This window comes from Mchenga conophoros, linkage group LG15 (genome assembly GCF_057382185.1).
Source record: "Mchenga conophoros isolate Kocher_MC1m ecotype Shallow Benthic linkage group LG15, M_conophoros_male_GT1.1, whole genome shotgun sequence".
NCBI classification, from domain to species: domain Eukaryota; kingdom Metazoa; phylum Chordata; class Actinopteri; order Cichliformes; family Cichlidae; genus Mchenga; species Mchenga conophoros.
Window position 1 is genome coordinate 18,460,238 of NC_140540.1, and position 16,787 is coordinate 18,477,024.

The window sequence follows — 16,787 nt, forward strand, 5'->3', positions numbered from 1 at the left end:
TAGCATCTCTCTGTTCTCCACATTCAGTCTGCTATCATTACAAAGAAACGCTGCTGTCATGAATCAAAGTAAAGGGTCGGCACAGCTTCACACCTTTCTTCATTGTAATGACTTCATAAGTAGCGGTTGTAAAAGTGATAATGCACGTGTGGCTCAGATGAATTGATCAATTAAGACCACCACTCTCATAATTGGACCCATGCTTAATAACTTAATAACTTAACACTAATGCCCTCCTTCTTTTATTGAGCCAGTTGTAAACCCTTTAAAAAATGATGTTTTATTAATTAGCGGGACCCACATTACATTACCTTACATACAAAACGATTGTGGAGAGGAGCAGTCGGGGTTGAATCCTTATACCTATTACAATTTTCACACGTGCATTCCAAACCTAAACCTATCTAGACTTGCCCAACTGCCCCATATTACCTGTCTTTGTTCAACTTGTGAGAAAGAGCAAGTGAAATAATGTGCTCCAACTGTTGAGTTGATATGTAAAGACAGCTTATGGTTAATGGGCAATCTGCTTCACCTTTACTGACACAAAGCCTTATGATTCCCCTTAAAACACAGGTGTTATTGAACTGATTAATTCTGAAAGATTTCACAGCAAATTGTAAACTTAAGTAATTTTCTTACTTGAATTTAGGACAAACAGGATCAGGTTATGCTCATTTACACAGCTGAGCCTTCTCATATATGGAATAGAGCAGGAAATGTTCTGCATCAGAAATGTTTGCACATCTGGAATTACGTCACATGCTTACTTACTGACAGAGCATACAGAAGCATACAGTAGCAGTGAATGCACAAAAATATTAGCTGAACTTTTCACACACTGGACCAATCAGACATCAATTTTGTACTCTGTAATTAGCAGGTGAAAGAAAGAAGTTAAGCTCCATGTTGGTTGTGCCTTTCCCATCAGTAGTTTGAGTGTTTCCCATCAGTCCTGCACTCAGGTGCAAAGTTTGTGCCTTCCCGATCACCACAAACACACCTTATTTCATTTGGACACCTTCTTCTTCTTCACTAGCTGCTATGCGAAGCACTGAGTGTTCAGACTTGTGACTTTCACATATGAGCCTTCCTCGCTCTTCCAGTTCCATTATCTGGAGTGTGAGAGTCAGTGAGTCATGCCTGATTCACGCCTGCTGTTGTTATGATGCTGCTCTCATTTTAACAGCATTGACAGTAGGATAGGAGTGGTGAGAAGAGGGACGAAGGAAGGGAGGGAGAAATAGATGAAAGACGGTGGGAAGAGGAAGAGACCCAGACTGAATGCGCTTGTGCATGTGTGCACGCACAAGCGCACGTGTCACTGAACACCTGCAGGCATGCGGTGTGTGACTGCATGATGAGGCAGCGTGTTAATTCACAGCTTGTGCGCTCCGAGAGTGGAAAAGGTCATTGTATGTATGCATGCATGTGGGAGGTGTGCATGCAAACACGCTGTAACCCCTTCTGGATAAAAGCACAATCAAAACAACACCACTCAATAACAATATGCACAAAATGGATTTCTGACAAATAATTCCATATGTTTGTGATTCTGAATTATGTTAGCTATTTAAGTACTATATATATAAGCTCCATAATGTATTTTTTGTTAGGGGTTCACCTAAGACAGGTATTGTTGCTAATACAGAGGCAAACTGTGCTTGATTGCACTTAATGGCCTTATTTTTATTTGCATTTATTCTGTTTTGGCCATCTTTGACAAGCAAAATACTTCTTGCAGCACAAATAAGTCTGATTTTAGCTACCAATGCCAACAGGGAGATGTTTACAGCATATTGTTGGCCTTAAAAGGCTTTTTTGGCCTTATTGTAGAAAGGTTCCCAAAGTCGGAGGGCCAAGGCACTGTTAGCCTTCGTACTTTACATTTCTATCCCACATTGTTTGGAAGTCAGTGGCACTGTATCCCTCGCAATCTGACATCACACAGACTTTGTATGAGGGAGCTGGCAGAAAGATTGGATAACATCCAATCTGACTACATTGGACATTTCTGCTCTCATATGCATCTCTGTTGTGTTCGGGGGATGGGGGATGGGGGGGGGGGGGGGGGGGTCCTAAAAAAAGGTTAATTATTAAAGTAGTCAAAGGAGCTTGCAAAGAAAAGCGTCTGGACTTCTTTAAGTTACTTGAAGACGTTTCACCTCTCATCCGAGAAGCTTCTTCAGTTCTAAGGTCAAATGGTGGAGAGTCCCAGATATAAACCTAGTGGGAGTATCCCCCCACAGAGGGACAAAAGGACCCCCTGATGATCCTCTAATCGCGTGAGCTAAGGTGTGAAACTGGGTGTGGGTCCCAATCAGCCAGAGTTTGGGTGTGGGACCCACACCCAGTTTCACACCTTGGCTCAGGCGATTAGAGGATCATCAGGGGGTCCTTTTGTCCCTCTGTGGGGGGATACTCCCACTAGGTTTATATCTGGGACTCTCCACCATTTGACCTTAGAACTGAAGAAGCTTCTCGGATGAGAGGTGAAACGTCTTCAAGCAACGTAAAGAAGTCCAGACGCTTTTCTTTGCAAGCTCCTTTGACTACGATGACCTGGATGACTGAGAACCTTCACAGACAATTATTAAAGTAAACTTTTTTTTTATTTATTAAACAAAATCTTTTTCTTGTTTAACTTTGTTTTGTTTTTTTATATGAGTGGAAAGTTGATTTTCAGTGCAGGGACTCCAATATTAAAAATCTTTTTGATGTCCTGCACGTGTTTTTCTTGTTCCTATCACTCTAGTCAAGCCCGTAACTCATATTCTATTTACCCAACATGGACTCATTCTAGTATACTGAAAAACTGAAAGTCAAGGTCTTTGTTTCCTTTTCCGACTCTCTTGAAATGCCAAAATGTACCAACTTTTTCATATATTGAATGAAAGGCATTCCTATTTGCCATTACTCTGTGCAAGTGTTCATTTAATATATGTCATGTCTGCAAAATAATGTCAAATAATTCAGTCTTTGTAAATGTATAAATCTTTAAATGTAAAAGTGTTGAAAGTTGTAGCAATGTAAAATGCCACTGTTACGAGATGCCGAAGTTGTGTTAAATATGATATACATGTTATCAGCATCGTTAAACAGACTCTGGTCTTTTCTTTGGCAGATTTTGTGATCTGGTCAACAGCATAACAGAGGAAGCCTGGAAGTGTCCAGAGGAAGGAGAATGTGACACTGATACCTTAGAGGTGATTATTTTCGTGATACCAAAACACTTCCTCTGAACATAATGTTCATAATTTTTCCTAAATTAATAATTCTGCAGCTCTACCTCCAAGCACTGTTAATTAGAATGAAAAATCCACAAGTTCATTATTCTGCATTGTTTAGTCGCATCCTGTTGTGTTTCTGCGGTGTACTTTGCCTGCTTTTAAAATGCCACAGGAAATATGATACGATGTTGTCATGAAAAGAGACGAAGTGCTGACAGTAAAAACAAAAAGAAAAAAAGAAAAACCAGAAACCCATCTTTCAAAAGATAATTAGGGCTCTTCTTCTTTACTGACAGCCTACCGACTCCTTTCATGCAGCATTTATTACTCAGTTATTAAACGGTGAACGACGTGTTTTTGCTCTTGTTTGATCAAATTCCCCATCCAGCTTTTCTAATCCAGTTCGGCACAATTTGCATGATAATAACTGGATTGAAACTCAGCTTTGAACGCTCAAACAGGAACAGTAGCCCGCTGGGATAAGGCCTGGATTTTGTTCATGTGCTTTGTGTGACAGCGCAGAACAGGCACCTGCTGTTGCGTTCGCCTGCCTTCTACCAGCAGAGCCTAGGGAAAAGAATAAGCTAATTACGAAAAATGCTGCCGCACCCATCTTTGACTCAGCATGGCACAGATCAAATGACTAACAGGTTTTTCTCAGGGGGATTTTTATGCGTGTGATGCAACTCTAATCAGCCTGCACTGAGGGACGGTTAGTCTTCAGCTTACACCGTCCCTTAAGAATATAACACAAAATTGGGCTCTTGAGGAGTCATCGTAAGCATTACTCACATTTTTTAGAAAACTTTGATTTTGAGGTGTTTTTACGGGGGAAGGAATCAGTGGAACAAAGCTAAGGAAATCGCGTTAAGAAGAAAAGAGCCTTTATTAGTTATAAAAACTCAATCAGACGTATTTTAAGGGAGTGAAAAGACTTGCTGATTTCTTTCATTCATGCAACAGGTGCCAACCCGCTTCAGCAACAAGAGAATATTCATTTATGAAACAGTTATAACATAATTATAACAGTACAGTGGGAATGCAGAAAAACTGGTTTACTATGTTCAGATTTAACTCGTGCTTTACTCATTAAATCACTCTATTTTAACTATTAACTATTCTAATTTATTTCTCTTTGTCATTGTAAAAATGCATGGTGGGTGCATTTCTTCTGGTCAATGGACAGTGACATTTAGTAACCTCATGTTTTGGGTAATGGGATTTTGCTTTGATTCTTTATGGCAAATACCGTATATATTACTATTTATTTATTGATTGATTTATATATTTTTTTAAATGACAGTTTGCATGTTTCTCTTGTCTCCACAGTACGACTATGAGTATGATGAGCACGGAGAGAGAGTGGTTCTGGGTAAAGGTACATTCGGAGTGGTGTACGCCGGTCGAGACCTCAGTAACCAGGTCCGACTGGCCATCAAAGAAATACCAGAGAGAGACAGCAGGTCAGAAAAACAGCTATTGTGGGGGTTTTTTGTTCTTTGTTTTTTAGTAATCACAGGGGAACAATGTTGCAATACGCATGGATGAATGAATCATTTCTATTGTTGTTTGCCACAGTAGCAGGAAAGTCTGCCAGTGGTGATATTCCTGTTACTCAGAGGATGAATCCTGTTTTTCATGACCTTTGCTGTAGTGCCAAGTCTAAGACTGGCTCATAATGTAGCTGGTAGACTGATGAAGAAACGGCTGTGTTCAGTGTTTCCCACATAAACTTTATTTGGGCAGGCTGGTCAAGCATATTAATGGTCAACCAAGCATATTTGGTAGTGAAAGTTTTAGCTTTCTTTAATTTTATTAATAGAATATCCCGCTCTTATTTTGAAAAATCAGCAAGTCAGCTAGCTCGGTCGTTTCTGTCTAGTATGTCCTGACTGGCTCACAGGCCAGGCAATTGTTGTAGGGACATTTCATGTCCCGTTACTGTGAGCTTACCTAAGCTGCAGAATAAGCACCACTGTTGGCAAACTCACAGGAGAGATTGTGACAAATAGTGGATTACAATAATCATCAAAGCACTTGGTTATTAAGAAATTTCAATAGGGGCACTGTATTAAGATAATATGTATCATCTGTTTATTGTACTGCACAAAGATTGAATTTCAGCCCAAATGTTAACAAGTGTCTGTGTCGTTAATGTCTCATTTCATTCAGCGCAGCTCTGGAGTGTCATTAAAAATTAGTCCTTTTCTCTGGCTGAGAGTGCCAAGCTCAGTTCAGCTGTGTCCCTGGTGGTTTCTGGCTCTCAGAGCACTGGTATCCAGTTGAGTGACTGGTTAGTGGAGAGCTGTGAATGCAAACTCCCACCCTCTGCCTTTTTATTCCCATCACTGTCTCTGCTCGAAATGCTTGTCTCCACATAGTTCCACCTACTCATCTCATACTGCAAGACTCTTTTGCAGACTAGATGATTTCACACTTTGTTCCTCTAATCACATCAGCAAGCCAGCAGGGCGCTCAACTGCAAAGAATGTGGAGAATTTGGGTAAATAATTCACAAGTGGAATGAAATCTCAAGATAGGAAGAGAAGGAGAGAGAGAGCGAGAGGCTGGGTGTGATTCATGTAGAGAGCTGAATGTGAAAAGAAATTGCTCACGGGCATTTCTCCCTAGTACAGAGGTACCTGTTGTTCTGGTCAGATATCACGACTTAGCGTCGGTTTGATTTTCTGGTTTAATCTTTTATTTCTCAGTTTGTCTTGTTTTTACCAGGTTTATTTTACCTGAAGGAAAAAACACATTAGCAGGACACCGCCACAAGCGAAGATAGTTACTTATTTTAACAAATCGTTGTTTTGTGCAGAACAAATTGTCTAATATATGTTTAAAAATTTTTTTTTTTTTACATAGATTTTAGCTCTTACATTTACTTCCATTGTTTGTGGTTTACACCAGCGGTCCCCAACCCCTGGGCCTCGGACCGGTACCGGTCCGTGAGTCGTTTGGTACCGGGCCGTGAGAGTAGAGGCTCAGGTGTGAAATGTATAGTTTTCAGGGTTTTTATCGGTTTTCAGCGTTATTTTGTTATCGTTTTTATCGTTAACTCAGTTTTCCTGGGTCTTTTCACGTGTTATGAATAAATTTTCTTTTTTCCGTACCGGTACTAGTTTTATTTTGTTGTATTTATCCGCGACACCTTAAAGGCCGGTCCGTGAAAATATTGTCGGGCATAAACCGGTCCGTGGCGCAAAAAAGGTTGGAGACCGCTGGTTTACACTATTTGGCTAACAAGTAAAACGTTCCCAGTTTGATCGGATCCCTTTGGGGTTACATCTGGAAGGGCATAAAGCATTAAAAAGTCTGCCAAATTAAACATGTGGCGCTACCTGCTGTAGCTCAACTTATAACACAATCACCTGTTTGAATAAAGAGAGTATTTGTAGACTCACGAGACACCAACACATTTGGCTATTTAAGTGTGCTACTAATATACTTACCTTCAACTTTATTATGATAATAACTAGATGTGCCTGCTGCTATACAGTTCAAATCAGCTTATATGATTCCCAATTTGGCTGTTGATTGACTCCTCCACGTTTGCTGTTAGTAACTGACCCACAGATTTCTGTTCAGGATATAAAGAAACATGTACTGTTACTTGTTTTTACACAGGTACTCTCAACCACTTCATGAGGAGATCGCCCTCCACAAGCACTTAAAGCACAAGAACATTGTCCAGTACCTGGGCTCTATCAGCGAGAACGGCTTCATCAAGATCTTCATGGAGCAGGTGCCTGGAGGTGAGACGCTTCCCGATGCTGTGGAACTGTTAGAACTTAATTGTCCTGAAATAATTTTTATTGTCCAAATGGAGGGAAACCGGTATGAAACAAAATCAATTTTTTGATGTCAGAATGTGTTGTTTCCAGTCATACTTACACTAACAGTAAAAACACTGTTTGCATTTATAGATAAGATGGGTGATTTGCAGAGAAGTAGTATAAACCTGTACATAATGGCCTTAGTCCTCTGCTGCTAATCTCTGCTGAGAGTGAATATATTGATGATTGTTGTACTTTGTCCCCTGGTGTTCAGGGAGTCTGTCTGCACTGCTGAGGTCCAAGTGGGGCCCACTGAAAAACAATGAGCCCACCATCGGCTTCTACACACGGCAGATCCTGGAGGGGCTCAAATACCTGCACGACAACCAGATTGCACACAGAGACATCAAGGTAACAAAAGAAGGGTTTTTGCAGAGTTAACAATCTGTTGGCTCATCTTTGTGACATCTGCAGACTCATTTTCAGAAAGACTTTCTATAGATAATTGGGGTCGTAAGCATAGACTGCATATGAAAGATGGATTGAACGATTGGACTCTGGAGTATTAGTTTTTTGGAGCCAGCCAACAGTGACCATGTTTAGGTGAAGGGTTGATGCAGAAAGTAATCAGCTAATGTTATCAAGCTGCACTCATACAAATTATGAGTGCGACAAAGAAAAGTACAGACAACAGATTCATAAAATACCAGAATTTCATTCACCAAACTTGAAGTGTAAACTTCCTGGACTGCCTGTACCTGACAACGGGCCTTGTTCATATAACTTCAGAACTAATACACTCAAAGGGACCAGTACTACAAACAGTTGGTAGAGGTCCAGTTCATTGGACTTCTTAGTTGAGACAGCATATTGCTACAGTTTCTTTTGTGTGTGGGTTTGTGCCAATCAAAGCAGTCACTGCTTAACGTTAATATCCAGAACGGTGAGACCGAAAAATATCCACCTTCAAAGGGAAACTTGCTATAGAGACCAAAATGTCTTGTACCAGATAGTAAAGATGCTGTTTAACGCTATAAAATTGGGCCATGCTTTAACATGGTGGTCAGTGGAGATTCATTTGTTTTTGCAGCCAACCTCATATAGCCATTTGTGAAACTGCAGCTTTTTACACTCATGTTAAAGCCCAGGAGGTTTCAGACAAAATAAACTCAAAACATCTTAAATTTGCTCTCATTGTTTGCACTTTACAAAGTGCACTACATTGCCACAGCACAACTTTGCACAAAAAAAGTGTGTAGGACATGGTGCATTTTTAACCTTTACATTAGGTTTAGTAAACAGAAGACCTAGTAAGTGTGAGAGCTACAGTAAGTCGACAAACATGCACCAACTACAGCAACTCGAGTTCTGTCAGCAGGAAAAGAAGAAAGAAGTAAGTGCCGTGTGACAGACAGATGATCTCTGCGCGGTCTGCTGCAAAAACACTAGCTGAGAAATTAAAGAAACACTTTTAGTTCTGATCAGCTTCATACTCCTTACATGTTTAATTTAGCACCTCCAACTTTATGAAACATTATCACTGTCATACTTTGAAGCACATTCTCATTGCTAACGAGTCAACTGATGGTCAGAAACCTCTTCTCTCCTCTTGTGTATTTGCAAATAGTGCTTCAGTATTGTCTTTTTTGAGGCACATCAAGCCCCTTTACTTTCTGTGTCCAAAATGAGGAACAAGAGGTGACACAATCACACAGACCTCTAACCACTAAAGTTTTAGGAATTTCTGGAATCAGATGTGTTTATATAGTCAATTTTTTTTGCATTTTATTTCACGTTTATATTTGTTTCCTGTCACTGTTTATGCACATGTTCAGATGTAGGGGGGGAAATCATCCATGTCTGCACCAAGCTTCTCTGATATTTCCTTGATTACCACAGTTATACACAGCAGTCAGGGCATGAGCAGAGCAGTTTTCTGTCACTAGTCCTGACCAAACGTCTTCATAAGATGAGTTGGAACCTTTTAAAGTCAAAGTTTTAAAACGCTCACAAACTCAGGTTAACACTCAGGTTTTGCTTGCTATGAACTCATTAAAAAGGTGCCTTTGCTTCCACTTCAAGTGGTGGTGAATTTGACAATCTTTGCTATAAAAAACCTCCAAGAGATAAATGATTCCCCAGCAGTCTGACTTAATCAGATCAAACAGAAACCTTCTAAATCTGGAATTCAGAAAAGTCTTTTTAGCGCAGAATTCCCTCCTGGTGTTACTCTGGACAGATCTTTTTTCGCTTAGCAGCAGAGGATGCACAGTATCTCAAAGAGGAGGATGTAGAAGTAAAATGATATTTAATGCACATAAGGATCTCTGAATGTTTTCAAACTGCAAACTTTATCAGAAGAATACAACACATTTGAGGAATGTAAACATAAAAATGGGGGGGAAAAAACACAGTACTTAGAACTGATAAATCTTTCATCCGCACAAAAAGTAATCGGATGTTGTTTTTTGGAAAAAGAGGAGCTTTCAGAGTGACGTGATTCAGCTCCTGCAGAATTTCAGTTTTTAGGGTGTGTTAAAACCTTGTTTGCTTGTTTGTAGTCTGAACATGTCTTCCATGTGACTGTTTGCACAGCGACTTTGATTTGCTGCAAATGCATTCAAAGAGCATCCCAGCTGCTCACACCATTTTCTTTGCTAGCCCATTGGCTACAACAGGAATCATTTTTTTTAAAGCAAGTGCCGCTCCCTTTTTTATCTCACTAAAAGCAAACCAACACTCATAACATTCCCATCGTAGGTAGTCATTAGAGTTAGAAGCCACATCCTTCTCATTTAACAACTCAGTCATATAAACTTCATTAGCACCACATAAATGTTAATCACCTTGTTTTGGCTTAGAGCTCCTCCTCCTCCCACACATGGTGTTGTAACCTACTGTTTCAAGATTTGCAAGCACCTCACGTTATCAATGCTATCACGGCTTTGGAATTTGGTGCATCTGTTCTGATGAATGTCTTTTCAATCCACAGGGTGATAATGTACTCATCAACACCTACAGTGGCGTCCTGAAAATATCAGATTTTGGCACATCCAAAAGGTTGGCTGGGATCAACCCCTGCACTGAGACTTTCACAGGTACAGTCCAACCCACTATCTAGATTCTCTTCCCCATAAGCAAGCCAGTATGAAATACTTAAGCCAAGTAGAGTTGTCTCCCCTGTTGTGGGGAGACTACTAGAAAACTTTATGAAACATCCTTTGTTAAAATTTGCTCAGTAGTGTCTGAGTATCGAGCCTACTGCTGTTCTTTGATTGTGACTATTTCAGAGCAGTAATCCCATTTAAGTCCTTGGACAGTATGTGATATTCCTAAAAATAGCAGGCTGTTCCTATTTAGAAACTCTGGCTTTGGCTTGAGTCTGCAGTTAGATCAGCCTGATATGTAGACCTGTAATGTCAGCACTGCAGTTGCCAATTGTAGCATAGTTTGACCTCTGGAATTAGAGCATCTGACTGCTGCTCGAGGCAGACGGGGACTTACCCTGGAAGGCGGAGCTCTTTCAGGAAACTGGGCTACTCCTTGTTCTTAACCCACGCCTGCTATAAATGTGTGCTCGCCTGTTTTTAGCTCAGTACACGAGCTTTAAAAAGCAGCGGATAAGCAGCCTGCAGGCTATTATTAGAACAAAAGACTCCCTTCAGTGTGGACCTGAAAATGTTGCTTTGGACTGAGCTGTGATTAACTGACAACACTGAAACTCGTTGCTGTTTCTCACATAAGGCCATAAGCCTCGTTTAATCTTTTCTAACCTGATTGGCAATTTGCAGGAATTGTGTCATCACTTTTTGTTAGCTCAAATTGAAGCTATTTTTGGCATTTACATCAGTTCTTTCACAACCCTGCTGACGCTACTTTTACCTCACACAGACATTATCGGTTTATGAATATGATCAAAAACCAAAAGCCAGATGAAAGTTATTTTTAGTAGTTTTTGTTGGAGCTCTGCAGTGCAAACCGGAAGAGTTACCAACAGCAACAGGGATTTTATCATTAGTGTTATACAAGCTCCAAATTCCCAAAAAGTTGGGACCCTTTTTAAAATGTAAATTAAAAAAGAACACATTGATTTGCAATTCTCAAAAATCCATATTTTATTCGTAATAAAACACAGAAAACATGTCAAATGTTTAAACTGAGAAACACGGGAATAAGTTGGGATATGGCTATGTTTACCAGTGTACCTCTCTTCTTATAAAAACCATCTGTAAACATCTGGGAACTGAGGAGAACAGCTGCCAGACCTTTGGGAGAGGAATTTGGCCTCATTCTTATCTGATATAGCACTCAAACTGCTTAATAGTCTTAGGTCTTTCTTGTCATATTTTTCATTTCATGATGTTGTAATAGATGCAGTTTGAGGTTTAGCATTGTCTTGCTGAGATATGTAAAGTTTTCCCTGAAAAAGACGTCTGGGATTGGAGCATATGTTGCTCTAAAATCTGTATATACCTTTCAGCACTGATGGTGCCTTTGCAGGTGTGCACACTGACGTTTCCATAGGCACTAATGAACCTCTATCATACTGTAAGTGCAGACTGTTAAAATGTGTTCTAAAAAAGCTGAATAGTCTTTTCGTCTGTACAGAGGACGCTGCGTCCATGTATTCCAAAAAGATTTTAAAATTTCAATTCATCTGAGCACACAGCAGTTTTCCTCTTTGCCTCAGTCAGTTTTAAATCATTTTGAGCCCAAAGAAGGCAGCAGTGTTTCTGGATCATAGTCACCATGTCAGAGTCATGCCTGTTTTTAATGCTGCGCTGTTTGAGGGCTCAAAGATCACAGGCGTCTAATATTGATTTTCAGCATTGTGCCAAGCACACAGAGATTTATCAGTGAATTTTCTGATAATATTTAGTACTTTACATGATGAGATATTTGAAGTCTTTGTTATAATTTTGAAATTGTTCCACAAAACATCTGCCCCTCTTTGCTTCTGAGAAACTCCAGTCATGTTATTGAGCTGTTACCAATTAACCCAATTAGCTGGAGAATGTTCAGCTGTTTCTTTGTAGTACTGGTTAGTTTTTAGTACTAGTTTCTATTGTCCTTTTTGAGACACTTTGCATTTGATATGCTTCATGTTCTTTTGTAAAAAAAAAAAAAAAAAAAATACATATATATATATATATATATATATATATATATATATATATATATATATAGATTTATTAGATTTGCAAATCAATGCATTCTGTTTTTATTTACATTTTACAGTGTCCCAATTCTTTGCTATTGGGGATGTACATGGAACAATAGTGGAGGGAACAAAATAAGCAACAAAAGCACATTTTTCTGCAAGAGATGGTTAGTCTAAGAAATAGTTTTAAACTGGGTGTAATCAAGGTTATTGTTTGCCTTTCCCTCACATTTAGGAAACTTATAGTCAATACTTGAACTATTTAATTGTTCCATGACTGAGTTGCTCAATTATTTGGTTCATTAACTCTTATTTGATTGGGAGTAAAGTAAGAGTGTTGTGATATTAAAAGACAGAGGTTGTGGTGGAAAATGATCCCAGGCAGTTGCGCTGGATGCAGGTTTAAGAGATTGATTAGGACATGAACAACAATAAAATAAACTGGTATTGCTGACCCTTTGAACTATCTTTAAACATTGTTTTTATCTGACACCAAGGCTAACTGACATAAGCAAAATGAGGCTGACTAATTAGCATATCATTATATAATGATATAAACTGAGCAGCTATCATTGATGCTATATTTACACACATGTTGTTTACATAAGCAAGAAATAAATCATTTAAAATCTGGTATACCTCTCAGCTGAAGTGTACGTTTCACCATGAGAATACCAGCAGTGTCCCTTTTAGTTAGCATAATAATGAAGCGTTCCCTCCTCGTTCCCTTTATAGCTGTTGCATAACTCTGTGGTTTGTCCAAGTTTGTTGACATTCATACGCTGAGTTGCTGCACTTTTACAACATTCTAGCAATGCTCTATTAGTAACAGGAGCGAATTAGATATTTGCGTCACAAATTCAGTCTGGGTTTCAAAACCTTTATACCCATAATCCACCCACCACCTCCTCTAATGCTCACTAATTGAAATGTTTTTGTTTCATTTGTTTGACACTTAAAAAATGAGTGGTTGAATTTGAGTTTTCATTATGTGTTTATTATTGTTTTTTGTGCGTCATTTTTCAGGCACATTGCAATACATGGCTCCTGAAATTATAGACAAGGGCCCACGGGGATACGGCAAACCAGCAGACATCTGGTCCCTTGGCTGCACCATCATAGAGATGGCCACTGGGAAGCCACCTTTCTATGAACTGGGAGAACCACAGGCCGCCATGTTCAAGGTGAGAGATTTGAACAGTGACATATCCCAATATCCTGCTGGGTAAGATGTCTAATTTTAGAAAACTGAAAGTAGAAGTCTGGCGAGCAGCTGTTTTCATAACGGCATCTTTCAAAAACAGTGGCAATGAACAGCTGCAGCTCTGCCAGGTCAATAAATATGAGGATGTTTGAGAGCTGATAATTGCACCCTTGAGACATCCAGTATGACAGGGCAAATAGTTTGCCATCACGTGTTATTAGCATATCAGCTTTACTCATTTGCTCCAAATGCATGATATCCTATCTATGTCTTTTTCAAACCATGACTAAAAACGACTGAAAGAGGGTTTGTTTCTACAAGAGAAAGACTGAAAACTCTTCTTCTTACATTTCTGAGTAATGTCTTCATTAGCATTATGCAACTGCTGATCAAGAAATCTCCTAATACCAGTAGCTGTCAATTATGCACCAGCCAAACAAATTTCCCACGTGTGGGACTAATAAAGGTTATCTTATCTTATCTTAAACCTGTAGTACTGTTAGGATAAAAGTCTTGTATGAGCTAATAAAAAAAATAAATCCACCCACAAAAAAACTGCAAAGTCATACAAGTAAATATTATGTTTAAACTCGAAGTCAGGATACAAGAGGAAACTAATTGAAAACACCGAAACTGACCAGTACTTTTTTCTTTTCTCAGTGCAAGTTTATTTAGTTTTTCGTTTACCCTTTGCTCAAATAATTTCAAGTATTTGTTCTCTGACCTTATGTAATGGTACCATTTTAGGCTTTTTTAAATACTTATGATGTCAGTAAGAACAAATGTGGTCATCTCATTCCCACAGCTGCTTTTTATTCCTTCTGTTTAAGAGGGGAAGACAGCTGGCGTAAAGGGAGATTGAAGGTATCTATAACAGTTTGTTTCACACACTCGATGACGTGATTGGTTAGATCAAAGTTCACGTTAAGATAAATTTGATTTCTTGAACTGTGAACTATATAAAACGACTGTAACAGAGTTCAAGAACTGAACTAAAACCCCTTTATTCAGAGCACAAACAGTAGATAATTGCAGCTTTTATCATATTGCAATGTCATTATTTAATAAAGAAGGTGACTCAGCTGTTATCACATGACTTAAACATGACACCATCAAGTGTCTGCTTGTAGGGAGAGATCACAAGAGAAACTGTTTGTTCAGCTGAAGTAAGGAGAGGTGGAAAACTATATATAACTGTGTCTGTTCTCTTTGGAAAAACCCTACCTTATGACTTCATGCCTCCAGCATGACACCATGTACCATGCTTTAACCTTTGCCAACCATCCAGCACACCCAGGGCTGTTTATGGAAACCTATTGTACATATAAACAGCTAATATACAGAGTACATTGTGTCCATTACATCTGTTTTTATTACAGAATTATGTTCCATGTCTTAAAAGAAAGGTGCTCAACGTAAAGAAGTCAACTAACAAACAAAATAACCACCAGTCTTTCATGCATGCTTATCAGTTCCCTCTTTTTATGAAAACAAAACCAGAGTCATTCTGCACCTGCATTGGTTTCAACCTGCAGGCTATAATCTGACCAAGCCCAGTAGAAACTACAAATACTGTCTGTGCACGAACATTTGTTTGAATGCAAACAAAAGCATAGCTCCGTAAGAGGAACTTCTACAGTGGGCCTTTAGTTTCTGTGCGGGTGTGTCTTTGCTGGATCTTGTTAACCACTCAGTTTACACGTGCATTTGCTTTGGATGGAAATTTAAAGCACTCTGTACAGTGAATTATTGTTATAAGCTATGTGTGGCCCATTAGGGGCAGTAGAGATGTTTAAGAGGTGTCTGGAAAACATTACAGCACTCCTGTCAAAGCTCTGAATCATGGAATTTTCCATATGATGTGATTTAATTAAATATGCTGCTCTGCTTCGGATGCTTTGAAGTTTAAAGAACATGAAAGGGGAAACTTGGATCTCATCACATTTTATCAATAAAGATCACCACAGAAGTGCAAGTAGAGTCACAAATCTCTTAGGAGATCTTGTGTTTTGTCTGCACTGCATTGTAGCATTTCTTAAACATTCGTGATATACTTTCAGTCATCTTTCTGGAATTTCTCAAGGGGTGGGATATCTCCCTGCTAATCTTAAATTCCTGCACATCAACAACAGGAATTTATCATGTTTTTAATGAGAGTCTTGTGCTCGAAGTATTGTTACTTTCAGCTGCTGCCCCAAGTCACAGCCAGGCCTCGTGGATAGTCTCATATTCAAACATCACTGTGTAAACACTGCTCTGCTCTTTGCTCTTGCTTCTTAAACTTAATCAGATAATTTGCCCATTGCAGCAACCTCACACTGTCTCGGTTATTTTAAACTTGTTTCACTGTAGCCAAAAGAAGTTACTGTTAGTTGTTTAAATTTTCCACCCCCTGTCTTTCCATGCACGTGCGTGAAAAGCATGTTATGAGAGCAGCAGAAGCAAGGCTAGCTGTACAAAACCGGGAACTGGGACTAAGTAGGGAAGAAGGAGTTGTGGTGGAAGTGGGCTGCAAAGTGGCTTGCAGGTGAATAGGCAATGGCCAGGCTAAAAAAGATTTAACAGTACACCATATATGAGATTTGCCAAAAGGTTGACGCATCATCTAATGTAGGCAGGCGTTGAGATCAGCTGATCTGCCAGGATTGCAGCTTAGCTTGACTTTTTCTCCTGCTTGAACTGACACTATGCTCATTTCTTTAAACTTGTTATATAGATTCTGAGTGCCTTTCATGCATGTCATTCTTGTGCAGGTGGGTATGTTTAAAATCCATCCAGAGATCCCAGAGTCCATGTCACCAGAGGCTAAAGCCTTTATCCTTCGCTGCTTTGAGCCCGACCCGGACCGACGTGCCACCGCGCTCGACCTGCTCACCGATGAGTTCCTCACCGTCACCAGCCGAAAAAAGAAGAGCAAGGGCAGCTTCACAGGTGGATCAGAGCATAGCTACATGACAATAACATTATTACCAAGACTATCCCCTCTATAACTTAAATAACTCGTTTTATTTCAGGAAAGTTTGAGACTCTTTGCTTTGCAGTCGTGCTAGTTTCTCTTATCTCCTTCACTCTCAGTTTCACTACAAGCGCCGAGCCAAGCAGACAAGAGACCAGCGAAGCAATTATAGCATTACGAGTAATGAAGAGAAATGATTATATACTGTATGCACAATAAAAGCTCCACAACAAGGACTTATCTGTTTAAAACAACAAGAGTGTGAGAATCCAGGAGGGGGAGTTACCTTAATCCCTATGTTGGATAATAGCAGAGGCTCACATACAAACTAGAACACATTATTATAAAACTGTGACATTGTTAATCCGTAAGACCGATAAAAAGTGACTTCAACTTTTCAGTCAGACTGGTAAACAAAGTTTCTGAAAGAGACCTGCTTTGTTTGACATCATTTTCT

The 16,787-nt window shown here is 39.4% G+C and overlaps 1 protein-coding gene across 1 annotated transcript in view; it reads left to right on the forward strand.

Annotated features, from left to right (window-relative positions):
- map3k5 (mitogen-activated protein kinase kinase kinase 5) overlaps positions 1–16,787 on the forward strand; it is an 86,679-nt gene that overhangs the window by 58,700 nt on the left and 11,192 nt on the right. The window contains exons 14-20 of the mRNA XM_085246109.1: positions 3,125–3,206; positions 4,560–4,693; positions 6,861–6,988; positions 7,284–7,420; positions 10,002–10,107; positions 13,197–13,354; positions 16,128–16,305. Of these exons, the coding sequence (XP_085102235.1) occupies positions 3,125–3,206; positions 4,560–4,693; positions 6,861–6,988; positions 7,284–7,420; positions 10,002–10,107; positions 13,197–13,354; positions 16,128–16,305 (923 nt within the window). The remainder of the gene's footprint in view (positions 1–3,124; positions 3,207–4,559; positions 4,694–6,860; positions 6,989–7,283; positions 7,421–10,001; positions 10,108–13,196; positions 13,355–16,127; positions 16,306–16,787) is intronic.